This window comes from Eschrichtius robustus, chromosome 10 (genome assembly GCF_028021215.1).
Source record: "Eschrichtius robustus isolate mEscRob2 chromosome 10, mEscRob2.pri, whole genome shotgun sequence".
Classification (NCBI taxonomy): Eukaryota; Metazoa; Chordata; class Mammalia; order Artiodactyla; family Eschrichtiidae; genus Eschrichtius; species Eschrichtius robustus.
Genome location: NC_090833.1, coordinates 526,498 through 553,995, shown reverse-complemented (window position 1 = coordinate 553,995; position 27,498 = coordinate 526,498). Strand labels below are relative to the sequence as shown.

Here is a 27,498-nt window from a genome sequence, read left to right as displayed (position 1 = left end):
CTCTGACCTCTTCTGGACGGGAAACCCCCGAGAAGTTGAGGGAGATCTGGACCCTCATGCAAGAAGGCCAGAGTGCACACACTGGCGGCCTCACACACTTTATTCAGAAACTGGGGTGGTCAGAACCCCGTCCCCAGTGTCCTGCATCTGCTGGACCCTTGCCTGGCTTCCAGGCTCCTGAAGGGCCAACATCTGGACCTGGGCCTGCTCGGGCCATGCCACGGTTGGAGAAGAGGCCGTGGGAGGGACGACTGGGGGCCTGGGACCCTCCCACCCTCCAGATCAGGCCCAGGGCAGTGACCTGGGAGAGGGGAGGGGGGGCAGCGAGGTGAGCCCCTGCTTCTCACCACTCTGCTGGGCTGTCGGCCTCCATCGTCTGAGGATCCAGCTCCTCAACAGGCCGCCCGCCGCGCCCCCTCCCCCCCCCGTGAGGGGTGGACAGCCCTGGTCACAGGACGACGCTGTCAGAGGGTTTGGGTCCCCTTCTCTTCTGCCTGCTTCCTCCAGGGCAGCCAGCCTCTATCCAGGCCAGGCTGGAGCCTCTGTGCACCCAGGCTGCCCTCTTTTGGCCAGGCAGCCTGCGTGGACACTGAGGGGTGTGGCCAGAGCATCCAGGGTTGGAAGGCCATGGACACCCCCAGGGACAGTCTGGGAAGTGTCCTCATCCTGCCCCTGCAGCCCTGGGGGGCTCCGTGGCCTGGAGGCTGGGGGTGCAGAAGAAGAGGAGGGGGACCGTCTGGCCCCACCCGGCCACGGGAGGGCGCCCTGACTCCATCGGGGGTGGCCACGGTTACCTGGCAGCAGAACCTCCTCCTCTAGGAAGCCCCCGGCCTGGACTCCACCTTGGATCTACTGGCCCGGCTGAGAACTGGACTCTGGTCACTTCTCAGTCTGAGCTTCTGCTGAGGGGCCAGCAGGCCAGGCTGCCCACGACTCACCACCGGCCTCGCGGCCACGTGGGGGGGCCCCGCGGGTGCAGGAAGATCGCCTGCTGGCCCAGGTCCCTGCAACTGGCTCCAGACCCAGGCCGGGGAGCAGGCCCAATGGGAGGAGGGTAGTGGCCGGGACCTGCGGATGGACACTGCCTAGGGCCGGGCCCACCTGGCACCTCGCGGGCCTCCCTGACCTCCGCCCAGGAGGCTGAGAGCCAGCCACTGAGAAGAGGGCTGCGCTGCGGCCGGTCCAGGGCGGGGCTGCAGGGACCTCTGACCAGACGGACCCCAGAGCTGCCGCTTTGGGGGAAAGTAACTAAGAAGACCAGAGGGGCTGGGGCGGTGACAGCGGGAAGAGCCCTGCACTGACGCCCGACTGCCCGCTCGGCCAGCAGGGGGGCCGGGCAGGTGCCCAGACCCGGCGGCCGGGCCCCGGGACGGCCGACGGGCCTTCCATCCTCGGCGGCTCAGCGCGGGCCTGGAGCCAAGGGGCCTTTTTTTTTTTTTTTAAAGCAAAGCTATCTTTTTACCTTGATAAGCTGTTTAAAAAATGTAAATAAAATAATGCAGCAGACAAAAGCAGGCATTGACGCGGCCGGGGCCAGCCGCCGCCCTCGACATGAAATATCGCAGCGCATTAAGTCGTGGGTCCCCGCTAATCCGAGCGGACAGGCCTGAAGGCGGCCCCTCGGCGGCGCGGCGGTGGGCACTGGAGCGTGTACTGCCTGCCGGGCCGCCCCGCTCGGGGACAATGGCCTTTCTTCGCACGAGGGGCCTGTGCGGGACAAGAGCCCCCTTTGTGTGCAAGTCTTGCCTCAGAGCGCGAGGGAGGCGCATTCGGCCGCCCAGACGCTCTTTGAAAGGCCTGAGCGTAACAGGAGACGCGACACACCAGCCCGCCTTCTGCCTCGGCGCCCGTTCAGCCCCGGCCGAGCCCCGAGCAGCCGGGCGCCCGGTCCCTGCGCCGCCACCGTGGCCGCGCGGCACGTCCTCCACCCGGGCCTGGGCCGCACACCTCTGTCCCGACGGGCCTCCTCGCCGGGAAGAGGGCCCCTGCCTGGGTGCCGGCCGCGCCCCACGCCTGTTGGCACCCTGGCGCCACAATCCTTGGGCCCCACGAGGCAGCGGGGGAGGTGAGCCCGGAGCGAGCCTCTGGTCCCTGGGCGCTGGACTCATCACCCAGGGGGAGGGCACCTCTGAGCCGGGCGCCCGGGGCTGCCCCACCTCCCCTGCCCTGCGAGGTCATCGCGAATCTCGCATCTCGGGGCGCGAGGAGCCCCGGGCCCCCTGCGCCTGCAGCACAGCTCAGAGCTGCACTGACAGCCCCTCCTCACTGCTCACGCGTGGGCCCCGCCGCGCCCGACCACACCCACAGACGGTTCACCCCCGGTGAACCCGGCCAGGCCCGGGGACACTGGGCCGTGACCTCAGAGCTCCCTCTTCGTCTCAGAACCCTCTGGGCTTAAATGAGAACCAGTGCTGCTCACAAAGGAGACTCAGCAAACCCACCGAGCTTCCAAAAGCCCCCAAATTCCCACCCAGAGACCTGCAGCCACTAAGCCCCACGTTCGCCCTCCTGGCCCAGCCCTTCCCACGACAAGGGAGCAAAACGCCCTCCCCCTCGGGCGGCCCCCAACCCACACGCGTCGCACACACTGGGGACTCCCGACTGACGCGGCTGAGAATCTGCCCCAAGCCAGCACGATGCCCCACAACTGATCTTCTGAAAACCACAGGTGTGCCGGGGCCGGTCCCCGGGGTGGGAGCCAGCAGGGCCCTCGGGATGCAGACCCTCACAGGGTCACCACCACTGGCCCGACCCAGTCCGAGGGACCCAGCGAACAGGCAGGGGTGGGCACCACCCAGAGCGCAGCCCCCAGCTCTGGGGCAGGGCTGCACGACAGGTCCGGGAGGCCGAGGGCAGCCTACAGATGCCCGGACAGGTGCTTTGTTACCGACCAGGACTAGAGCACAGTGGCCAGTCCCCCGGCCTGGCGTGGTCGTGGCTTCAGGGCCCCCCACGCAGGGAGGGTCTGTCCTCATGGAGCGGCAGCTGGGCCCCAAGGGGCCTCGGCTCCCCACCCCCAGGCCAGGCCAACACGGGACCAAGTGACCTTGGGGGGAGTCTGGGCAGGGGCGGGAGAAGAGAGAAGCGGGCCCCGGGTCCGATCTGGGCCCAGGGCACAGAGACTGCGGCTAGCTTCTCCCGCACCTGCACTCCTCAGCCCCCCGAGAGCAATTCTGGGAGTTAACAAAGGAAGCTGGGCCACAGCCACGCGGGCTTCTGGGCCAGAGCTGGGCGTCCCCACGCCACTGACCGAGGGGGAGAGGCCGGCGGGCACCTGGGGAGGAAGGGCCCTGAGCGCGTGGTGCAGACCAGGCAGGGTGTGGGGGGCTGTACCCAGCCTCTTTCTCAGTCGGTCAGCGTGAGGGGCTCCCAGGGCCTCCACACCAGGCACGAACCTGACATGGTCCCCAGGGCGGCTGGTCCCCGAAACCCTGCACACCAGACCTGAGGCCCCCTGCAAGGCCCCCCACGCTGGAGGGCGGAGGGGACACTTCTGGGCTAGGCGCCTCGAGCCCCAGCCTGGCTCCCGCCCACCGCGCTGACCCACGTGGAGGCTCGGCCCGTGGACGAGAGGCCCAGAGCCACAGGGAGGGTCTCACTCACTTCTTTGAACTTGCCCTCCTGGTGCAGCCGGTGGACGTCAGCCAGCAGGGGGCTCCGGTCTGCGTCCTGCAGCTGGAAGATGCTGACCAGCGGCTCCACGAGGCCGGGGGGGCTCTCGGCGAGGAGCTTGACCGCACGGGCCTGCAGCTGCTTCAGCCCTGGGCTGCCCTGGAGGCCCCACACCCAGCTTCAGTGGAGGCGGCAGCCGGAGTCACGGGGCCTGACGCGGGCAGGGGGTTGGTGCTTGGGCAGGCCTGGTGCGGCCAGCACCTGCAGCTCAGAGCCAGTGGGTGGACGCTGTGGGTGGGCAGGGGCTGGTGGGCAGGGGCTGGCGGGCAGGGGCACAGGCAAGGAAGCTGAGGTCGGCCCGGCGTGTGGCCCTCGGGAGGCCGAGAGCCCCCGACCACTGTGGGCGACCTCCACAGGCCGCAGGGGCCCGGCCAGGTGCGCGTGGGAACCCCGTGCCGAAGCCTGGACGGGCTGGGAAGGGGCAGGCTGTGGGCCGCGGGCAGGGCTCACCCGGGCCGGCCCCAGGCACGGCTGTGCCTGCAAGCAGCGCTTCAGCTCGCGGGCGACCCAGGCCTCCAGGGAGGGGCCCTTCCCCCGCCAGCCCCGGCTGCCGTCCAGCATGTCCAGGAGGGCGGCGAGCGGGTCCTCCAGGGCGGCGAATCCCCTCTGGGCTTCCTCCCGGAGCTGTGGAGACACAAGGCCTCGCTGTGGCGGGTCCTCCTGCCGGCCTCCCCCACCCGCACGGAGCCGCCCACACCTTCCTGGTCCGCTGCACCCAGGCCGGGCACAGGGACCGTCCAGGCCAATGGTCCTGCAAAGGCTGGGGCTTGCTCCCTAGGCCAGACCCTGGGCGGAGCTCCTCTGTGCCCTGACCACCCGCGTGGCACGCATGGGACATGGCGCTGGCCCTTCAGAGACGGTGACAGGTCAGCAGGGCCCAGCAAGCAACAGGAAATGGAAAAAAGGAAAAAACCCCAACTGAAAAATGCCTTTTGTTTACTTTTCTACCTCCTGTGCTGGGAAGCTCTGGGAGACACGTAAAAGCCGAAAGACAGAGACAAGAACAGGTGGGCTCCCCAACACCCACGTCCAGGGGGACAACGTGCATTTCACCACCGTCTCTAGAGCAGCCGGGCGTCCTCTGCGTGACCAGCGGGGCCCTGTGCACGGCCAGCCCGCCACGCCCTGCCCGCTCCAGTGGTTCAGGTCACTGCAGCTCCCTTGACCGAGGACCCGCTGGGGTCCGGCGCAGGGTGGAGCTGCAGGCGTCAGGTGTGAGCTCAGGGGGCCGAAGCCCTCGCACCCAAGGGGAAGGGGCTCTGGAAGGGGCTGCCCTCGCTGTGGCTGTTGGAACTCACCTGAGATGGCCTCAAACAGACCCTGAGGACAGCTGTCACCCTCCAGGACGGATGGGGAAGGCCACACACACCTCTCAGGGGTCTGAAGGGCACCAGCAGGGGGCCGCGGTTCCCACAGAGCCTGGGGGCCACCATCCAGCATTGCCCGAGGAGGGGGTGGGGTCTCCATCAGCACCACACCCCTTGCTTGGGAAAAGGAAAGGTCTAGAAGGACCCAGCTCTGGCCTTTGGATTTGGATTTATTTCCACGTGTGCTCAGGAGGTTGGTCCTGGGGACGCCCCTGGGGACCTGGCCCTCAGCCACCAGAGGGAAAAAGCTGCACTAAGGTGAGCTCACAACGAAAAACGACAGGACACACAAGGAACAAGTCACCATGAGTGATGACCACAAGCAGGGCGATTAAAGCGCTAAGAAAAAAGAATAATAAGATATCGGTTTGGGAATGAAAATAGAATATAAATATGTCTAAAATTATAAAAGAAAAGAATAATCAAAACTAAGTAAAGAATAAGACGCAAGTGGCCCTGAGTGGTAGCTGCAGCCCTGGGGTGGACCTCACGCACCAGGGTTGGGCCCCAGGGGTTTACGTCTGGCCCCGTGCTACCCCTGCCCTTGGCGTGGGTGGGCTCAGCGTCCATGTCGACGATCCTCCGGACCCCTGGCTCTGAGACCCTGGCTGACCTCCTCTCTCCCTCCCTCCCGCCCTCTGGCCTCCCCTCCATCTCCAGATTCCCTGTCCTGTCCAGTCCCCGAAAGCTCCACGTGCTCTGCTGGGCTCCAGCTGTTCTCACGCGGTCGCCCCCTGGGTCCCTCCGCTGCTCCCTTGGCCCCCAGGACACCCTGGCTCATCTGTACCCTCGTCCTCAGGGCTCGAGCCACTGCATCTCCAGCTGCTGGGCCCTTGGTTATCACACATGTCCGAGCTTGGACACTGGGCAGCGTGGTGCCGGCTGATCACAGGAACCCAGGACAAGCTCTGGTGAGCAAACGTGTGTCCCCTCCAGGCGGGAGCTTTCGCCAAGTAGGGAACTCAGAGCATTTACATAACTAACCACAAAACAAGCCTGTCCTGTGCAAAAATCAAAACAGATGGACCGGGCTCCTTCACAGCCAGAAGCAAACAGCTAACCGACATCAAGACACAAGCCCTGTGTTTCTTTGGAAATGAACAACAGGTTAGTCGAAGGAGACACAGTGAAAATCAGAAAACAAGAAGGACGATGGACTCCTACACATCAAACCGGTGACGAACAGAACTCGGGGGGAAGGTGCGGCGTTAAATGCAGCATCGGAAACCAAGACTCCTGGAAACCGATGACTTGGGCGTCCGGCTACCTGAAGGCTGAGATCAGCCCCAGGAAAGAGGCACAAGGCCGGGGGAGGGGCAGCGCTGCCGGGAGACTCGGGGGGTCAGGAACCGGGAGGGACCTCCGGCCGAAACCGTGGTGACGTGGAGGAAGCGGACGCTTCCCAGAGAAATAAATCCAGAGACAGACACTCTGCCCAGGCACAACCGTTAGGGAGACCGCCCCCAGGCTTCATTTGCAGGTCCCCCCTCTCCCCGCACCACCCGTGCCCTGCTGCCCCCGGGGCAGTGCCCGGCTCATCTTCAGGCTCTGCGGGCCGCTGGCTCCTGTCTTCAGTGAACAGGGGTGGAGGGTCCTCTCCAGCCCAGCTCACAAGCCGGCTCACCGTGACACCAGGGCAGAGAATACAACCTCGCAACGAGCCCGCTCCCAACAGGAAGGCTGAGCAGCACCACAGCCCTGTTTCCTGAGTCTCACCCTCAAGCCACAGGGCACGAAACTGGAAAATCAAAAAACGTCTGGCTTTTGCAAAAACTCTGGATTCTCCAGCTGACGGCTAGAGATGGCCGCTCGCAGGCCTAAGCGCAGGCCGTGGACGGGCCGCTAACTGCCCAAGGCCCCGCAGCTCAGCCGTGCGGGGAGCCCAGGCCCGTCCAGAGAGAAGGCCGGCTGCCGGCCCTCCTCCACCACGAAGCGCTGTGCAAGCCTGGAGCTTACCTGCTCCGGACGCCCGCCCGACCAGCCTGCCCCAGGTCTGGGCGCTCCGCCCACCCTCGGCGGGCAGCTGGAGGCCAGGCTGGCACGAGAGGATGGGGCCCTCTCCCTCCAGCCGCGCGTGCTCCCCGCGGCCCGTCCTCCCCAGGAGCCAGGGCAGCCTCCCTCGCCCTTTCGCTGCCTCAAGGGAGCAAAGTGCAGGGAAGGAGCGGCCGAGGGCCAGTAACTGCACCACCTCCGGGGGCCACGAGGCAGAGTTGCCCTCCTGGCACAGGCCACGGCGGGACACGGTCTGGGCAGTGGTGGCTGCCACTGCAGGACCCCCAAGTGGCCGTGGAAGACCCTGGCAGCCTCCCCGCCAGAGCTCCTCCCGCCGGACCACACGCATCCCCCCCCGCTGTCCAGACGGGCTGTCCTGCTGCCCCTCTGGGAGAGGGGGCGGCAGGCGAGGCCTGGCAGGTGCCCCGCGCTGCCCGGAAGCTGATGGTGGGCACAGGCCCTCCCTGCCTGCTCTGAGCGTCCAGCAGCCCTCGTCCCACGGCTCCAATCCCAGGCATTCCCCAGAACATTCGGACACGGCAGCCTGCCGAGGCTGGCGGCCAGGTGCCCACACCCCGAGTGCTCACCTGTCCCAGCTCCTGAGTGGACCACAGCGTCTGCAGGGTCTGCAGGAACAGGAGCGGGTCCCGGCCTGAGGGGACAAGACAAGGGCCGAGGAGGGGCTGAGAGGCAGGCGGGGGCCAAGGCCTGGAGGCTCCCGCAGGCGCCGCCCAGTGCCCACGGCCCCTTGTGCCCTCTCTGCCCCTTCCTCAGGACTGTGGCCCGGCCACCCAGCAGGGCTGCTTCCCGCAGTGCCCACCGGGGTGGGCTTTCCCCGACAGCTCAGGGAGCCTGGCCTCAGATTTAAGCCGCGGTGGGTTCAGAGTGGCCGTGTGAGCGGGGAAGGGGCGTCGGCCGCCGGGGCTAAGTCGGCAGTACTGACCTGGCCCCCCACGGGCAAGGCCCGCCCAGCAGGGTACGCCGCCCACACACCCGTCCACTGCCCACCATGTCTGGCCTCTGGCCCCTGCCGAGGCCCCGAAGTGGTTCTGGCCTCTGTCGCCCCCGTCTCCCCTCCGCCCTGTCCCGGCCCCGGGTGAGCCCCACGCAGGCTGGCCGCTCCCCAAAGCTCCCCCACCCCTATGGCCGCTGCTCCCTGAAGCCGCTGTCCCTGCTGCAGAACGGGGCGTGGAGCCATGACACAGGTGCCACTCAGCCCAGTGCTGGCCGGGACAGGGGAGGTAGGGGTCACCCTCCTGCTGGAAAAGGGTCGGCGCCCTCAAGCCAGATCCAAGGTCAGTGCCAAGGAGAGCTGGCTGGCCTGGAAAGGTCGCTGCTGCCAGCTCTTGGCTTGGGAAAGAAAGCTGCTTCTGAGGCCAGGGGACCGGGGACCCAGCTCCGAGGTGCCCATGGCCACCAGCGCCCCCTGGCTGCGGGCCCGCCCCTGGGCCTCATGCTCCCTGCACTCCAGGCGGGGCTCCCGCCTCCCCAGCGCCTCACTGCAGCCCTGCCAGCTTCAGCGGCACCTCCCCGGCCTAACCCACTCCCCCACCCCCACTCCCGCTCCCTGGCAGCCCCGAGCCTTGAGGCCCAGCCCCTCCTTGCCTTGCGAGTTCTGCTTCGAAGGCCCGGGCGCTGTAACCTTTCCAGCCCCGCTGAGAAATTACAGACAAACCTTCTGGTTCTTTTTTTTTTTTAAACTGAATGACCACACTGTATGTATGTATGTATGTATTTATTTACCTGGCTGCGCCGGTCTTAGTTGCGGCATGCATGCGGGATCTAGTTCCCTGACCAGGGATCGAACCTGGGCCCCCTGCATTGGGAGCGTGGAGTCTTAGCCTTCTGGTGCTTTTGTTCAGAACCGGCAGGCGCCAAGGCCCAGAGCCCAGGGAGGACGGGAAGGAAAGCAGCCAAGGGGGGTCTGGGCTCCTGGCGTGCCCCCGACCCCAGCCCAGGAGGTGGGAGAAGCCCCTGGCACTTAGCCAGGACCTCGGCCACACCTCGCACATGGTGGGGGTCAGGGTCAGGGGTCAGGACCCCAGCCATGCCCTCACATGGTGTGGGTCGGGGTCAGGGGTCAGAGTCAGGACCTGATCATCAGTGCACACACTGGGGCAGGGGAGGCCACTAACAGACTCTCCCGGCCAAATCTGGGGGATCAGGAGCCCAGGTGGCTTCACCTGCGAATCTACCCAAGAAATCAGGGAGACGACGGCAACCTGCTGGCTCCGTGTAGGAGGCGGGACGGAGGGAAAGGCTGGGGGCCTGAGCCACACCCTGGAGGACAGCCCCCGAGGACACGGGCTCAGGGACCCGGACAAGACACCCGTGTACACCACAGGAGGGTCCGTCCCAGAAAGCAAGGCTGGTTGGACAACTGAAGGTCCATCAGCCTGGTTTGCTAGTGAAATAAAGGACGAAAGTCACGTGATGCTCTCAATAGATGCAGAACAAGCATCTCTTAAGGGAGAGTTCTAGTTATAATTTAAGAAATAACTCAGCAAACTGGAAGAGAAGGAACTTCCTTAACCAGACAAAAGGCGTCTATAAAAATCCCTCAGCGAACACAGAACTCAATGCTGAAAGCTTTCCCCTAAGACGGAAACCCCAGGAGGATGCCCACGGTGCATTCGACGCCAGTGCAGAGCAGCAAGGAGGAAAAATTCAGGCCATAGGACTTAGGAAGGAAAAAATAAAAGCATCAGCACTCCGATCAACAAACTCTGGTCCCTCCAGACAATGGAATATTATTCAGCACTAAAAAGACATGAGCCATCAAGCCATGAAAAGACAGGGAGGAAACGTAGATGCAAACTACGAAGTGAGAGAAGCCAATCTGAAAAGGCTGCACACTACGTACGTAGTATGATTCCAACTCTATGACGTTCTGGAAAAGGCAGAACTATGGAGTCAGTATAAAGATCAGGAGTTGCCGGGGGCGGGGGGGAGGGAGGATGAACAGGAGAGCACAGGGGGTTTTAGGGCAGTGAAACTACTCTACGAACCTTCAATAGTAGATAACATGTCACTCTGCATTGTCCAAACCCACAGAACGTACAGCACCAAGAGTGAGCCCCAAGGTAGACGACGGACTTTGGGTGATGATGGCGTGTCCAGGCAGGTCCCTCACTTGTCACAAGTGTCCCATCTGGTGGGGATGGTGATAACGGGGGAGGTGGTGCGTGTGGGAGGGGCAGGGGTAGATGGGAAATCTCCACATGCTTCTCCATTTTGCTGTGAACCGAAAACTGCTCTAAAAAATAAAGTCTTTAAAAATAAAAACAATACCCAAAAACGTCGTTACACACTGAACAAATGATTCATTTTTTAGAACGCAATGAAGACTCTAAAGACAGGTATTAGAATTAATCAATGGACTTATTTCAGCACGGATGGTGAACACAAGGCCAGTATTAAGAAATCTATTGTCGGGACTTCCCTGGCGGTCCAGTGGTTAGGGCTCCGCGCTTCCATTGCAGGGGGCCCGGGTTCAATCCCTGGTTGGGGAACTAGGATCCCTCAAGCCACCTGGTGCGGCCAAAAAAAAAAAAAAAGAAAGAAGTCCACTGTTCCCTCCATACTAGTGACAGACAGAAATGAACATTTAAAAAATACAGTAAGTACAGTAACGTAAAAAATTTCAAATTTCTTGGGATAAATGTAACAAAAGAAGTTCATGCAAAAAATATAAAATGTCACTGAGAGGGGCTTCCCTGGTGGCGCAGTGGTTAAGAATCCGCCTTCTAGTGCAGGGGACACGGGTTCGAGCCCTGGTCTGGGAAGATCCCACATGCCGCGGAGCAGCTAAGCCCGTGCGCCACAACTACTGAGCCTGAGCTCTGGAGCCTGCGAGCCACAACTGCTGAGCCCGCGTGCTACAACTACTGAAGCCCACGCGCCTAGAGCCCATGCTCTGCAACAAGAGAAGCCACTGCAACGAGAAGCCCGCGCACCGCAACAAAGAGTAGCCCCCGCTCGCCGCAACTAGAGAAAGCCTGCGTGCAGCAACGAAGACCCAACGCAGCCAAAAATAAAATAAATTAAAAAAAAAAATGTCACTGAGAAAAAAATTAAAAGACCTGATTAAGGAAGGGCTATACCATATAATCAGTAATGCAAAGTTGTCAATTCTCCCCAAATTAATCAGTAGATTCTATATTCTAATCCAAACAGTAGCAGTGTGAGTGGGTGCAGGGGGCCTGTCTTAACAACCGCAGGGAAACCAGAGGACCGCCCCACCCAGGCCGGAGCCACAGGGGTTAAGGCTGAGCGTGTGGCCCAGGGAGGGGGGACTTGGAGCCGGAACTGGCCTGCATGAGCCAGGGTGTGGGAAACTGCATAACCTTATTGAAAACACTGGGATGTCACCCCCATCTCACACCTACAGAAAACCCACCAGGGGCTGTAGGTCTCACTGTGAAGACAGATCAACAGAGCCTCCGCAGGGCACCTGCACAATACCTTGATGACCTTGGGACACAGTTAAGTCAAGAATTCCTACCAGTAGAAAGGGCCCAGCAGGCGCCAGCCAGAGGTCTCCGTCTTCCCCACTGGGCCCTGCAGACCACGCCCAGTGCGAGGAAAGTCTTACAGGGCCAGGCTGGGCCAGGCTGCTCTCCGTTCACGGCTCCCCCAGGCCCAGTGCCCTTTTGGGTCAAAGCCACAGGCCAGGCTGCACCCTCGGTCACTCACACCCTCGGCTTTCAAGCTGCTGCCGAAGCACCGCTGACCCGCCGGCCTGGCCCCCTTGCCTGACACTGCACGTGGGATGCGGGTTTGCTGTCTGTCCCCTCCCGATGCTGCCAGCTCCCGGCGGTGACCATGTCGGCCCTGTTCAAGGCCGTGGCCCAGGCCTTGAGGGACACTCTATAGTGACTGCTGGACGGTGCCAAGGCCAGACTCGCACGCGCAGACAAGGTCACCAGCTTCCGTGGCCGTGGGCAGACACCCGGGAAGCCCAAGGTGGAGCTGGAGGGGCCCCGGGGCCGGTGTGAATGTGGGCCCAGGCTGAGTGCAGCAGGCACCAAAGGCCGGCACAAGGAGGACTCAATGAGCACGGCGTGCCCGGCCCGGGGCCACCTGCCAGCCGAGCGTGGGCCAGTCCCGCTCCCCCGACTCAGGGATGCACCACAGGAGGCCGGGCTGAGCTAGAAGGGCGGGCACGGGGGCCTTCTGTCCACAGGGTGGACATCAGCCGTGGCCGCAGCCTGGCCACCACTGCCACCTCCCCACCCTGGGCCCAGGACTGGGCCACCCTGATATCCTGGACCTGCTGGCCAGGGGTGGCCAGACGGCAGGTCAGGGGCGGCAGGGCAGGTGGCCTCTGGCCTGGTACCTGCCCCCTGACACCACCCCAGGAGCACGTGGGTGAGGGCAGGCGGGCAGCAGTGCGTCCAGAGGACACTGAAACTCAAGCTCAAGAATCAAACTTTGGGGCTTCCCTGGTGGTACAGTGGTTAAGAATCTGCCTGCCAATGCAGGGAACACGGGTTCGAGCCCTGGTCCGGGAAGATCCCACATGCCGCGGAGCAACTAAGCCCGTGCACCACAACTACTGAGCCTGCGCTCTAGAGCCTGCAAGCCACAACTACTGAGCCCGCGTGCCACAACTACTGAAGCCCGCGTGCCTAGAGCCTGTGCTCCACAACAAGAGAAGCCACCACAATGAGAAGCCCATGCACCACAGCGAAGAGTAACTCCCGCTCGCCGCATCTAGAGAAAGCCCACACGTGGCAACGAAGACCCAGCACAACCAAAGATACATAAATAAATAAAGTAAAATAAAAAAAAAAAAGCACTGCTGAAGACAGAAGAATAGAGAGAAAGGCAACGGGCCCCAGACAAGCGGTTCATCTCTCAGGATCCCAGATTCTGTGGGTCAGGAATTTAGACGGGCTCCTCCCCAGGGCCTCAGGCACACACCTGAGCCTGGCTCCCAGGGCAAGGCCTCGGGAAGCGCCCCTCAAGGGCGGAAGCAGACCCCACCTTGTGGGAGGGCGTTGCGAGCCCACAGCCCTGCCTGACACTGGGATGAGATGGCGTCAGATGCCTCTTTGTCCAACCATAAATGTAATGAAATCCAGTAAAAACAGCAATCGATTTCTGTAGAAGCAAACAAATTATTCTGACGTCTACATGGAAAATAAATAAGACACGAGAGAAAAGCAACGAGAGGTTTAGTCCTGCCGGGTGCAGCAGGTCATAAAACCACCGCCATCAAACAGCGTGATGCAGGCAGGCGAACAGCAGAAAGCCGGGGAGACTCCAAACACGGGGAACTCAGTGTTGCTGGGTGTCCAAATGGTCCTCTAGGATGGAATGGACCCATTCGTCATCTCTCACAGCAAAATAAATTCCACTGGATCAAAGACTCAAAAGGAGCACAGCTAACGCCTCCACAGCACACATGCCAGCAGTCTTTCATTCACAGGTGCAGCTAAGTATAGGGCGACAACTATTTTTCTCAGGTAAGGAAACAGAGAGGTATGTAACTTGCCCATGGTCACACAGCCAGGAAGCTGGGTGCTGTGTTGCCTGTTTTCACAGCCTCCCTCAGGTCACAGCCCAAGGATGGTTCCACAGCTCCCAGGGGCTGGGGGGCCCCCACCCCAGCCCTAACACAGGGAGGGCCAGGCCTGGAGGTTCCGGGTACTGCACGAGCCTGTGAGGGGCGGCGGGGCGGGGACCGGGCTTCCTGGAGGGTCGCGCCTGCCCCTCCCTCCATGCTGAGAAGTGATTCAGCTCTGTCTGCCTGACTTCCCCTGTCTGATGGGGGCTGTGTCTGATGCGGGGCTGTGCCTGATGGGGGGCTGTGCCTGATGGGGGGAATTCCCCAAGGAAGGGGGCTCCACTGCTGCCCGAGATCCTGGGACCTGCTGGACTTCAGCATGCAGCTTTTCTGATTCAGCTACACTTGCTCACCCAAAGGCCACGATTTCAGGAGAAAAACAATTTTTGACCCCAGCTGACTTCTCAGTTGGGGAATGTTTTCTTGTTCCCAGGGGAGGGGAGGACAGGGGGGAAGGGCCGCAGGTGTTCAACAGCCTGTCCCTTCCCCTCTCGCCCCCAGCATCAGGACAGGCGGGGGAGGGTGGCATTCAGATGGTCCAGGACAAGCCCAGGCCCTGGGGTGTCAGAGTCCGGGGGCTACAGAGAGGAGGGTCCTGATCTTGGCAAAACCAGCAGAGGCGCCAGAAGCATCCTGGGGGAGGTACCCAGACCCTGGTGGAGAGATGCCCACTGAAGAGGGCTTCCCTGGCCTGAGGTCACTCACAGCAGAAGGCCAGGGGCTGTGTCTGATGGGGGGCTGTGTCTGATGCGGGGCTGTGTCTGATGGGGGGCTGTGCCTGATGGGGGGCTGTGTCTGATGCGGGGCTGTGTCTGATGGGGGGCTGTGCCTGATGGGGGGCTGTACCTGATGCGGGGCTGTGCCTGATGGGGGGCTGTGCCTGATGGGGGGCTGTGCCTGATGGGGGACTGTGCCTGATGGGGGGCTGTGCCTGATGGGGGGCTGTACCTGATGCGGGGCTGTGCCTGATGGGGGGCTGTGCCTGATGGGGGGCTGTGCCTGATGGGGGGCTGTGTCTGATGGGGGGCTGTGTCTGATGCGGGGCTGTGTCTGATGGGGGGCTGTGTCTGATCCCCAGTCACAGCAGGGTGGTGTCAGGGCCTGAAGACTCTGCACATTGGGGACAGGTGGGGAAAAGCACGGTCTGAAGGTCTGGGGAATTTTGAGCAGAAAACGAGTCCATTGTGGGCGGCTGAGGGTGCCTGGGCGCCCCCCTGGAGACTCTGCTTGGAGCAGGCTGTGTGCACCTGCGGAGGACCCCACAGGAGATGGGGGGCCGACTCCACGAGCCTCTCAGGACCCTGGGGTGGGTGAGCAGGGGTTGGGAAGAGGCCCCAGGTTCCCCATCACCTGCAAGAAGGGGCAGCGCTTTGCTTACTTGCTGGGGGCTCTCCCTCCCACCCCTGTGCCCACCAGAGGACCCCAGCCCGGCACAGGGACGGCCCCCCTGGATGCCAGGGGCCAGCAGGGAGGGGCGCCCCACCCTCCAACCGGACACCCAATCCAGGCCTGGGAGGAGCCCCTCCGCCTCCAGCCTTGGTCTCCTCTTCCACGTCACCACCTGTCCTTGGCGGGGCAAGATCAGGCTTCACGTGGCCCGGCGTCTGCCCTGCCCACAACACTCACCGAACACAGGAGATACTCAGAAAGAAAGCCTCCCGGAGCCCACAGACACCACCGCGAGGAGTTCGGGGCTCCCGGAGGAGAAACGGAGGCCAGGGCCTCAGCTCTCTTGGGGCCAGGGACCACGTGGGATCCCGGGGCTCCCAAGCTGAAAGTGCCAGTCTGGGGGCCCTCACTCTTCAGACACCTCCCAGCCCCCTCGTCCTCTCTCCTTCTTGGCAGGACCGATAAGATGCCGTGTGTCCACACTTAGTGTGGGGCGCAGGGCCAGGCTCCAGAGAGAACCCCGCCGTTCCCACCAGCCCCCTGCACCCAGCTTCACCCACACTTCAGTGTGGGCTCCCTGAAGTGTCCGTCCAGTCATGGCCAACCCTCGGTGTCAGACATCAAGCAAGTGGCCAGCAGGCGGTCCACTGCAGGACCACGAGGCCACATTTCCCAGGGCCAAGGGAGGTGCCCGCCCGCGGCCCTCAGGACAGGAAGGCCGTGATAGCAGCCACGTGCCTGCTCCCGTCCACAACTGAGGCCGCTCCACACGTCCCAGGCCCCCAGAAAGCCACGTCGCCTGGACGCCTCCCACCTGGGGTCCCTGCCCGGTGCACATGCATGCACCTGTACACAGACCCCCCCCCCCCACCCCAAGCCCAGCGGTGACAAGGGCAGCCAGGCTGGACCTGGGCCGTGAGGGGTGCAGACTCACCCATGGGGACACACTCGCCACCGGCTGGGTCACCAGCAGTGTCACCGGCAGCAGGCTCTCCGGCGGGGTCTCCGGCGGGGTCTCCAGGGTCCGTCCTCAGGGAAAGGCAGGGAGCTGCTCAAGGGACCAGCGGAGAGGGACAGTTAGGCTGCAGGCTCCACGCAGAAGGGAACGGGCCCTGACGGGCAGCCCCGCAGGGCCCACTTGTGTGCTTGCGGGGTGGGGGGGGGGGGTCAGGCGGCCTCGGCTTCCCCGGCTGGACCCGGGACACTGAGCACTAACCTCAGGGGTGGACCCACCGTGAGGACCCCTGAGCCAGCCCACACGGGCACACCCAGCTCTAAATCATCCAGGCTGGCAACAAAGTGGTGCCATTCCCGGGCGGCCAACAGGCTCCTGCCGATGTGTATTTTATACAAGACACTTTTCCACGTTTACGGAGACGGTCTAGTTTTCCCTCATTTGCGGTGTGGTTTATGTCACGGTGACACACGGCACCTGCGTAAACCTGAGTCCTGACACAGGCCTGGAGGGGACAGCCCTTGGAGCTTTCTCCTCCCCAACTCCCACAGGCTTTTAGCTATTCTTTCGGACGTTTACATTCACATTTCTCACTAACACGCTGATACGGTTGTTTCCTGAGTGTCCAGGCTTACACCTGACTGACCAAGCTCAAGGTGAGAATTCACTGTCATGCCCCAGCCCCCCAAAGCCCGAAAGCCCCTGAAACAGCTCTCCGAGTGTCTTCTGCTGACACACTATTTACAGGAGACAGGAGCATAGCAGGGCTGAGCTGGGGTGAACTCTGGATACTTTCCTGCCTTGTTCAGTTTGCTCCGAACCTGTGCTCCGGCCGTGCAGACTGACTGGTGTCGGGCCGGCCCTCCCACTGCAGACAACGTCCACCAGACATGCTTTAGGCGGCCGACTTTTGGACAATAGGCTGTGCACGACGGGTGATGCCCAGGGTGGGCGGGCCCAGGGATGGGCTGGCTCCCAGCTGGGGGCGACCTCCCAGCTAGGACCATGACCCAGAACCTGGTGAGCAGGGCACCCCTCCAGTGGAGGAGGAGGCCGTGCATCTGCGGGCCAGGGCACCAGCTGGAGGGGTCATTCGGGGCCAGAAGTGCAGGTGAGCGATGCAGGATCCCCAGGGCTCCCAGAGGCAACTGTCCCCAGGCCGAGAGTTCGACAGGGGCACTAACAGTCAAGCAACGCTTCACACTCTGGGCTCCAGCCCAGCGACCGTGGCGAGCGAGCCCCGCCCTAGACCAACTCTGCCAAAATCTAAAACCAAGCCCCAATAAAATCCATGGAACAGGGCTTCCCTGGTGGCACAGTGGTTAAGAATCTGCCTGCCAATGCAGGGAGCACGGGTTCAAGCCCTGGTCTGGGAAGATCCCACATGCCACGGAGCAGCTAAGCCCGTGTGCCACAACTACTGAGCCTGCGCACCACAACTACTGAGCCCACGTGCCACAACTACTGAAACCTGCGCGCCTAGAGCCCGTGCTCCGCAACAAGAGAAGCCACCGCGACGAGAAGCCCGCGCACTGCAAGGAAGAGTAGCCCCTGCTCACCGTAACTAGAGAAAGCCCGCACGCAGCAACGAAGACCCAATGCAGCCCAAAAAAAAAAAAAAAGAAATAAAAAAATCCATGGAACACCTTGTACGTTGAGTCCCACCAAGATAAAGATCCACCCTAACAAAATGTCAAGCCATGCCCCCCCAGTTCAAGGTAATCAGCTAGAAATTAACTGTTTACTAGAACAAAGTTCAACATTCTTCAGGGGAAGGTAACAATCCAGAGTCTCTACAATGTAACATTTACAATGTTCAGTACATAATATAAAAATCACAAGGCCTGCAAATAAGAGGAAAATATGACCCACACTCAAGGGGAAAAGAACGCGGAAAAGCACATAATGGAAAGCAACTCCAAGGCAGCTCAGAGGTTGAATTTAGCAAAGACTTTAACACAACTATTGTAACTGTTCAAAGAATGAGTGAAAAACATGTTCAAAAAGTTAAAGAAAAATATGCTCTTAAATGAGTAAACAGAGAGGTACAAATGGAAATTCCATGAAACTACATAAGAGAACCAAATGGCAGTTCTCCAATAAAAAGTATAACTGAAATGCAAAATCCACTGATGGGGCTTGACCGCAGACTGGAGATGGCAGATTACAGAGTCAGTGAATCTGAAGACAGATCAACAGAAATTATCCTATCTAAAGAACAGGGGGAAGGTTAAAGAAAAAATAACACGACTTATTCCCTGCTTGATTTCCTGCAAGGCCATCATTAACAGGACTCTGACAGCATCATAACACCTCCCCAGGATGTTCGGACAAGCCTGTGAGTCTGTCACTTGTTCCCAGAGACATCCCTTCTCAAGCCTCTGCCCTCCTGCCTCGATCTGGATGGCTGCTCTCTAGCCCGGCGGCACAGCTGCTGCCCTAGGGCTCCCTCCCCGTCTTCTCTCCTGGTGCATCCTGCATTTCCTGATTTCTAAGCCTTCATCTCTCTCAGTTTTCCTCCTGGTTCTAGAGGAACACATTCTCCACGAGCTTCCTGAGAAGAACTGCGAGGGAGGGACATTTAACCGGTCTTTGGTTGTCTGGAAATGTCTTCACTGGGCACTAAGCCTTGGCTGGAAGGCTGGCTGTGCACGGGCTGCAGGTGAGAGGCCGTCCCCAGGTGTGTGATGGTGATGGTCCTTCCAGCTCCTGACGTTGGTGCGGAGAGCTCTGAACCACCTGACTCCCGACCGTAAGTAGGACGCTGCTCTTCTCCTCCTGGGGGACCTTCCCCTGACAGCATCCAGGGTGTCAGCAGGACGGACGGACGGGGCAGGATCCACTAGGCATGCTCACGTCCTTCAGTCCTGGGAAACGTCCTCATGTCTTCCTGGATTATGTCCTGGCCTCCCTGTTGTCCATTCTCTCCTCCTGGAATTCCTCTGACTTGGATGCTAGGCTTCCTGTAAGAACCTCTAATTTTCTTATCTTTCCTCTTCTCTGCCTCTGGGGGAGATTTCCTGAACTTTATTTTACAACCCTTTCATTAATTATTCATTTCCACTATCAAAATTTTAATGATAGCCAAGAGTTCTTTCCCCTGAGGACCTGGTGGCTTCCAGACGTCTCGTTTGTCGGTATCGATGCCCTCCCCTCTGTTCACGGCCCCTTTTTCCTCCGGAGTCTGGGGCCTGCTGCTCACGCTGGAGAGGAGGCCCTGGACGGCTGCTTGGGAACCTGGGGCGGGGGGCACCTGGGAAGAGCCTCACTGTGGGTAACAGGGGCCTGGAAGACCAGTCTGTCTGTCTGTTGGGAAGGAATCCTCCCTTCCCCACCTGGGGTCTCAGCCCCCACCCCACGCAGACCTCCACAAGGCCCTGTTTCCAGCCTGGAGCCGCCCCGGCTCTGCAGCCAGGCTCGGCCGGCCCTCAGCCGTGGGCTCTGCTTTCCCAGCCTGCAAGGCCCCTCTTCCCTCCTCTCTGCCCTCAAGCACGTTTGCTTTTCTAATGTCTTTACTGTCATTATAATGGACCTCGAGTGGGGCAGGTTATCTGGCCCCTGTGCACAGGCACCCTGCCCCTTGCCGGGACCTAACCCCAGACGCTCCTTCCCACCTCCCACCCCAAGTCTGACCCAACGCCGGGGGGCCTGCCACTCCAGGAGGCTGGGGTCTCTAAACAGAGACCCATCCCCACCGCACACCCTCTTTGGGTGGCCGGGGGGCGCCCTGTCCTCCCAGCTGCCGAGTTGCCGCCAGGGAAGGGAGTGCAGCGTCCCGAGCTGGTCTCTGGGCCCCGCTGCTGGCGGTGCTGTCCCAGGGCGCGTGACCGCAGCTGTCCGGTCCACACCGAGGCCCCAGCCAGGGCGCTCCGCAGGGAGGAGCGCCTTGTTTGCGCGCCTGTCCCGCACGTAGCGGAGGTGCCGCTCACGCCCCTCACGGCCACTGCCCCGTGAAGCCCGCCCGGTCACGGTCTCTGACGGGTCCAATGTCTGTCCCTCTTCTGCAGGCCCTTTCCTGGGGGTCCCGGAGCAGCAGTGGGCGCTGAGGGGTGGTCCAAATCCACGGCCCGCTGACGGGCCTCGTGACCACCCCCCGCACCTCCGGGGCCCATCTGGCCGGGGCGGGGGGTGACCCTTGGGCCGGCCAGAGGGTCCCCAGCAGGGGGAGCTGGAAATGGCCCAGGCCCCGTGGGCCCCTCCCCGGGGAGGCGCCGGGAGCCCGGCCTGTTTCTTCCCCTGTCTTCCTGCCCTTCAGCCCCACAGTCAGGCCTCACCCAGGCCCAGTCCCCGTGGGGTCAGCTCACAGCATCACTGCGGCCTCAGCAAGGCTGAGCGCTCGTCCGGCTGGGCTGGCTCCACGGGGTCTACACCGTTGCTGGCTGTCTCTGGAGCCCCTGACCATTCACGGCACACAGCCGTGTCCAGAACCATCCAACCGCCACCCAGCCCGCCAAACAAGCAGCAAACCCCGGGGCAGCGAGCCCCTGGTGGGGCTGGGGCCTGCATCCCTGCGCGAGGCCGGGGTAGGGGCCAGGGCTCTCCCGGGTGCAGCGTTCTGGCTTGGCACCCTTTCCCGTCTCCCACCCGAGAACACAGGGCCAAGCACCCACCTCCCACGCGAGGGGTTAAGAGCAATTGGGTTGTTTAAATAAACCCCAAACGGGCGCCGGGGGCTTCTGAAAGGGTCTCCTGCCCACAGCCCTCCTCGTTCCTCCCAGCACAGAGCGGCCCGAGGGACATTCCTCCTTGAGAAGGCGGAGCCTTTATTTCGGCACAAAGACCGGCAGCAGCGCGGGGTGAATGTCCTGCCCACCCCGCTGCGTCAGGCCCCGCAGGGGGAGCCCCAGCCCAGCAGTGAGCCCACTCCCTGGCGGTCAGGCTCTTTCCCCCCCGAGCCGGTTGGGTTGCCGTCCCTGAGCTCACCGCCCTGATGGCCTCCTTCCCGCTGCAGCCATCCACTTTGCTGTCCCTGAGCTCACCGCCCTGATGGCCTCCTTCCCGCTGCAGCCGTCCACTTTGCTGGTCAGCCCAGACCCGGTGGCTCTTTTATGGGAGGGTGTTTTTTTCTAATCCTCTCAATTAGGGGAAATCCCTACAATCTCAAGATCTGCTGCAGGCGTTATTTCCACCTCCCTGTTGGCACCACTTTCCCCCTTTTTCTCAGGGGCACAGTGGCCAGCGCCTGGCCACTCAGAGGCAGGTGATTGGCTGGGGTCTCAGGCCGGCCCCAGGTCAGGTGGACAGAGCCAGACCCTCCTTGGGAAAGGACTGCCATCGAAACTCAGCTCTGGTCTGTCCCTGAGCCCCGGAATCTGAAACCAATCGCCAACGAGCGGCAGCAACTAAGCCCAATGTGCTTCTGAGATTGAAAACTGCTGACAACGACCAAGTTCAAGTTCACCCCACTGCAGACTTTAAAAACTGACCTCACTTTAAAATAAAAAAAGTCTGCCTGGAGTCCAAATGGTCTTTAGCTGGAATCGTGGTGCCGGGTCTGCAGCGCATGCCGAGGCGAACAGGCCTTCCCAGGGACAGGAGTTCCCGGAGGCCCCGCGGTGAGCACCACCTGGCAGTTTTCGAACTTTCTTTAAATCAGGGTCACCAAATACAACTCGTTTAGCGTTGTGACTTTTGCTGAAAGGGGCTAAGCTGAGCCAAATCCCTGCAAGGAGCCCTGGCACACGACCAGATCTCCTGCTTCCCCGGCTCCACTCCCTACCTGAGCGGGGAGCCCCCAGCCCAGCAGCAAACCCACCTAGAAACAGACTCAAACCCAAGGAAGGGCGCAGGGGAGTTTCCAGAGAGACACACCTTGCAGGTCAGATTGCTTCCTCCTGAGAGCTGGGACCTACCTGGGAGCCTCCCCGGGCATCTACCTAAAAGCCTACCTATAAACCTACCTGGGCGTCTACCTGAGAGCTACCTGGGCATCTACCTGAGAGCTACCTGGGACCCTACCTGAGAGCTACCTGGGCGCCTGAGAGCTACCTGGGACCCTACCTGAGAGCTACTTAGGAACCTACCTGAGAGATACCGGGGAGATGGCCTGGCCTGCTACAGGTTCTGGGGCGATCAGGGTCCCCAGATGTGCCTGCCCCATGTCCACCAGCCTCCTGCTTGGCACACTGACCAACCTGGCCCAAGGCAGATGCCTCCTGGATGCCCCCCCTCAGCCAGGCCCAAGGGGCCCAGTAGGGGAAAGAGGACACCTCAACAGGGCCACCCTCCCAGGGGTGCTGCCGCCTCCAGACAGAGTGCCCCCCACGCCCACCACAGCCCAGCCCCCCCGAGAAGTGGAAGGGGAGTACAGAGCGGGTGCTCGTGGGCACGTCCCCCCACCCAGCCCGACTGTGCCCAGAGACCCCTCGTGTCCAAAGGAGCCCAAGCCAGGCAGGAGCCCAGCTTGCTCATGAGCCGGGCTGGGGGCACGTTCTTCAGGCCGGTCGCCCCTTCTCAAAGCAGCTTTGTGAGCGGCGGGGCAGGGGCAGCGAAACCTGAGACCCCGCAGGAGCCCAGAGGACGTGGGAAGGGCAGCGAGGAGTGGACGATTCACTGTTCCTGACCCGAAGCTGCCCTTCAAACAGCCCAGAAAGGAGAGCTGAAGGACCCCACAAAGAATCACATTGCTGGCCCAGGCCCGTGCCTGCCGTCCATCTGTCCATCTGCCCACCTGGCCCAGGAGAGCACAGAACACGATGCATTCTCTCCGCACCACGGGGAGTGACGGAGCGACCTTTAGAGAGGTCAGCACAGCATTCTGGTTTGGGCGCCAGATCGTGCTTCCTTTGTCATTTTTCTGTGTCGTTTTCCACAACTATGGGGGCGCTGGCTGCGTGTCCCCCCAGGTATTCCCTCTGCCCTCCATCGCGGGGCAGGTGGGGTGGTGGAGGGTGATAAGGGCTGCCTCCCGGCCCCATTTCCCCACCTGCTGTAAGCGCAGAACGCACACGGGGCGATAGCAGAAAGGGTCTCAGTACTGACTTCTGTGTATCCAGTACGTGTCGGAATAGTAACATGTTGCGTATGCCAGGGTTAAATAAAATATATCACTAAAGTTAATTTCGCCTTTTTCTTTCTATAGAAAATTTAAAACCACACGTGTGGCTCACGTATTTCTGCTGGACACACTGGTCTTGACTGAGAAAAGCAGCTGGCCACATAGGAGAGCGGCCCTGCAGGCGGCCGGACGCCTCCCCACTGCAATCCCGGGCCCTCGGGGCAGGACGAGGGGACACCGGACCCCCAGCCGCCACGCCCCACAACAGCTACGGGGAGACTTACCCTGCTGCCCCCAATCCCAAATGCAGAGCCACCCAGGATCCCCAGAGACATGGGGGTGCAAAGCCTGGGCCCTGCAGATGTGGCCACTCAGGCCGCTTCAGTTAAATAACAGCGCTAACTTGAAAGCCATTCAAACTGAATTAAACTTTTGTGCGCACATCTCAGTGACCTTTTAAAGCTTTATTGAGGTGTAATTCACATACCATGGAATTGACCCTTTTAAAGTATACAATTCAGTGTTTCTAGTATATTCAGGCACGTGCAACCATCACCCCTAATCCAGAGCCTGTCATCACCCTAAAAGATTGCCCGTCCCCGCCAGCAGTCACCCACCCTGGCCCCCCGACCTCCTGCACCCATGACCCTGCTCCTGTTCCTGTGGCTTTGCCTGTTCAGGACGCTTCGTGCACATGGAGCCGTAATATACGTCCTTTCTTGTCTGGCTCCTTCCACTCAGCACGATGTTTCCGAGGTTCATCCACACTGCGGCATCTCAGCTGGGTAACGTGCCACGGTGTGGACCCAGCCGCGGGCACGTCTGTGGGCAGGGAGCGCCAGGCCGGACGCGGCTGGTGTTTAACTCTCGGGGAACCCGCGCACTCTTCCAGGGCAGCTGCCTCGGGAAACTACTCCCCACCACCCCGAGTTCTCGCCAACACTGGTCGATCTCTCTTCTTAGTCCCTCCAACCCAGAGGTGTGATTTTTAACTTACTGATTTGACTTAACGATTGTTCCTTTAAAAATTAAGGTTGCCAACTTTAAACACCAAGAATCACTGCGATGGTGTCACAGAGTCGAGTTTCTCCTGCAGCACAAAGGAACCAGCCCTGGGAGTCTCGGCCAGAAGGCTCTTCGGGACCCTTTCTCACCGGATGCCAGACTGCAGTGGGGGCAGGGGGTAGAGGTCAGGGGTCACTGGCCCCACCATTCGGGTGGGCTTTCCTGCTTCCTGCCTGCTCTGACTGAGGGCCTCCTGACGACCAAAAACGAGGTAGAAATCGGAGGAATGACAAATGGCTACTTAAAAACCACATTTTACATTAAATATTTAATGTAACGGGGACGAGTCCTCCCAGTGTGTCACGAAGCTGTGTGTCACCAAAGCGGCCGTGTCGGAACAAAGGCCCGTGGGCCTCAACCCACTTGGCACCGGGGGGCACCCGCCACTCCTCTGGGTTTTCTCTTTTACTTTTTGTGTTTTCTAAATATTATACAATGAACACACTCCTCTTTGTATTCACGAAAAAAAGGAAATCAAGCCACAGATGTTATTCTTAAAAGTTAAAATAAACTACGATGGAATCTTAGCTTTACAGGGGATGCCAGCCGCCCGCCCGCCCAGATGCCCGGCGGTCTGAGCTGCAGAGCCGGCCGCTTGTGTCGCTGGCTGTCCGTGACCACCACACACACCTGCTGTCTCAAGCGGCGGCCAGTGGTCCTGACTCAGGGTCCTGGGGCTGCAGCCAGGACTGGTGGGGAGCCCGGGGGCCCACGTCCCAGACGGCAGGAACTTCTGAGCCCACCTGCTCTCTGCTCATTGCCTGCTCCGGTCTCCTGCTTCCCCCAGGCCCGATCTGATAGGAGGCCTCGATTTCTTGAGGAGGTTTTCACATTTATTACCATAACATCAGGGCGTTCGGCGTAAACCTTGTTTACGTGTGTGGTTCTCGCCTTTCATCAATGTTCAGCAAGTTTTTACTTCTCTTGTTTTCCCTTAATTAGTCTTATCAAAAGTTTATTTCATTGGTATTTTCAAAGAACTAGATTTTGGGGAATTCCCTGGCGGTCCAGTGGTTAGGATTCGTCGCCTTCAATGCCGAGGGCCTGGGATGGATCCCTGGTCAGGGAACTAAGATCGCACAAGCCGCTCGGTGTGGCCAAAAACAAAAACAAAAACACAAAGAACTGGTTTTTGGTTTTGTACCTCCTGATTTAATTATTTAATTAAGCTTTCTCTCTTTTTTTTGAGTTATACATATATTTTTTCAGATTCTTTTCTATTACAGGTTATTATAAGATACTGAATATAGTTCCCTGTGCTATACAGTAGGGCCTTGTTGGTTATCTGTTTTAAATATAGTCGTGTGTATATGTTAATCCGAAACCCCTAATGTATCCCTCCCCCCCACCTCTCCCCTTTGGTAAACACAAGTTTGTTTTCTGTGTCTGTGAGTCTGTTTCTGTTTTGTAAATGAGTTCATTTGCATCCTTCAGATTCCACATGTAAGTGAGACCATATGATACTTGTCTTTCTGCCTGACTTACTTCATTTAGCGTGATCATCTCTAGGTCCATCCATGTTGCTGCAAATGGCATGATTTCCTTCTAAGCTTTTCTCTTTATTAACTCCCTCTACTTCCTTTTGTTTCTTGGTTTTGACTTTGGGGGCACAGTTTCCTTCCCCACTGCAGACGAATGCCTTCTGGTTAAACGCAGGCTTCTTGGACCTGCCTTTTTGTCGTGATAGCCCGGACGTCCCTCTTCCCTCCGGCTGGCCCTCCTTCCTTGGGAGGTGGAAGCCCCCCCAAGACTGGCCCTTCACCCCTGGAATTCGGGAGCCGCAGCGCTCGCTGGCTCCTGCGATTACTCCACACAACGAGCTCTCCTTCGCAAGCTCTGGTTCTGTATTACAGGCTCATTGCTGCCGGTTTGCTCGAAGCTTCTAGCGTTCTGGCTTCTCCTTGCTTGGGGACAGGCCCTGGCCCGCAGAGTAGCCGTCCCGGGGCAGGACGCCAGTGGCTGTGCGGGGCGCCTGTGAGTGGACATTAGCTCAGGGACCAGCAGCACAGTCTCTGCTCTGAAACTGCGGGGGGTCTCCGTCCGCCAAAGCAGAGACGGGTGACCAGCTGCCTCCAGGTCCAATGCACCCAGACACCCAGCCCCCCGTAGGATGCAGCCCTTCGCCACGGGATCCTACAGGACAGAACTGAAAGTCTCCTGTTCTACATTCTCCTTTCGACTCTGACCCTCCGAGGAGATTCATCTGGAGCCACTTGCTGTGTGCGTGGCTTCCCTGGAGTGTGGGGTGCCCTGGCGGCAGGGGCCCCTGCTCTTGTCCGAATGCCGCCCTTCCTTGTCATTCGTGCTTTTCTTAAGCCCTCTTGGCGGGGGCGGGGGCAGGGTCCTCGGCGAACGTGTTCACGTCGGCAGCCTGTGAACACCTGACGCGGTGGGTCTGATGACCCACCCAATGCCCCGGCTGAGCCCCGGGGAGAAGCGTGGCCACCGAGCTGAGTTGGGAGGCTCTCCGTGGCCTTGTGCGATGGACACAGCCTGGGGAGACCCAGACCCACAGGCTGGCCTCGGACACCAAGTGCCCCTATCACATCCGAGCCTGTTTTCATTTCCTGAGAGAAAAATCTTATGTGGCATTTTGTTTATTCCTGGAAGTGCCCATTGTTTAAAAAGAAAACAAAAATTCTTTGTACTGGGCGAAAATCAATTCCGAAGTACCCAGTTCCTGCCCGTTTGATTGACATCTGTGCTCCAGAACCAACCAGTTACTGAACTCTTCTGGAAGTAAGTTCCAGCGCCAAGCTGGCCACTGAGTCTTGCCCTCACTCAGGACACGGCCCCTGCGCCGGCCTCTACTGACTTACGAATCGAGGGATCCGACCAATCTCAGCAGCCCCGCCCCCGCGGAGGAGCCGCCTGGGAAGTTCTCACCGGCGGCAGCGCCGAACAGCGTCCTGACCAAGGCTCTCAGGGCCACAGCCGCTCCAGGCACCTCCTGGGCAATAGAGTTTATTCATTTATTTTATTTTTGGCCGCATGGGGTCCTCCTTGTGGCACGCAGGCTTCTCTCTAGTTGTGGTCCGTGGACTCTGTAGTTGCAGCCGCACGAGCTCAGTAGTTGTGGCTCGCGGGCTCTAGAGCGCAGGCTCAGTAGTTGTGGCGCACAGGCTTAGTTGCTCCGCAGCACGTGGGATCTTAGTTCCCCCACCAGGGCTCGAACCCATGTCCCCTGTATTGGAAGGCAGATTCTTTACCACTGGACCACCGGGGAAGTCCCCTGGGGAATAGATTTTTAGCTCAGATACAAGGAAGTTTTTCTGAACAACCTCTAAAGTATTGAATTTTAGAGCTGGAAGAATCTTAGAGGTCATTTAATCACTCCAATTTAAAGGCTATCTGTAAAACAGAAAAACTTGTAATTGAAGTCTTCTTAAGGATTTTTAAAAATTAAACATTTTATTTTGAGATAACTGTAGATATACTTGTCAGAAATAATAATAGATGTCCCATATACCCATACACATATACCCCAAAT

General features: G+C 60.2%; 1 protein-coding gene across 7 annotated transcripts in view; it reads right to left on the bottom strand.

The window, feature by feature from the left end:
* The window catches only part of EXD3 (exonuclease 3'-5' domain containing 3), a 75,802-nt gene that overhangs the window by 44,584 nt on the left and 3,720 nt on the right, over positions 1-27,498 (bottom strand). For all 7 annotated transcript variants that reach the window (XM_068552696.1, XM_068552701.1, XM_068552702.1 and 4 more), the window contains exons 2-5: positions 15,926-16,039; positions 7,619-7,683; positions 4,123-4,296; positions 3,604-3,771 (exon numbers count right to left, since the gene is read on the bottom strand). In XM_068552696.1, coding sequence (XP_068408797.1) covers positions 3,604-3,771; positions 4,123-4,296; positions 7,619-7,683; positions 15,926-15,929 — 411 coding nt within the window. In that variant the 5' untranslated portion in view covers positions 15,930-16,039. The remainder of the gene's footprint in view (positions 1-3,603; positions 3,772-4,122; positions 4,297-7,618; positions 7,684-15,925; positions 16,040-27,498) is intronic.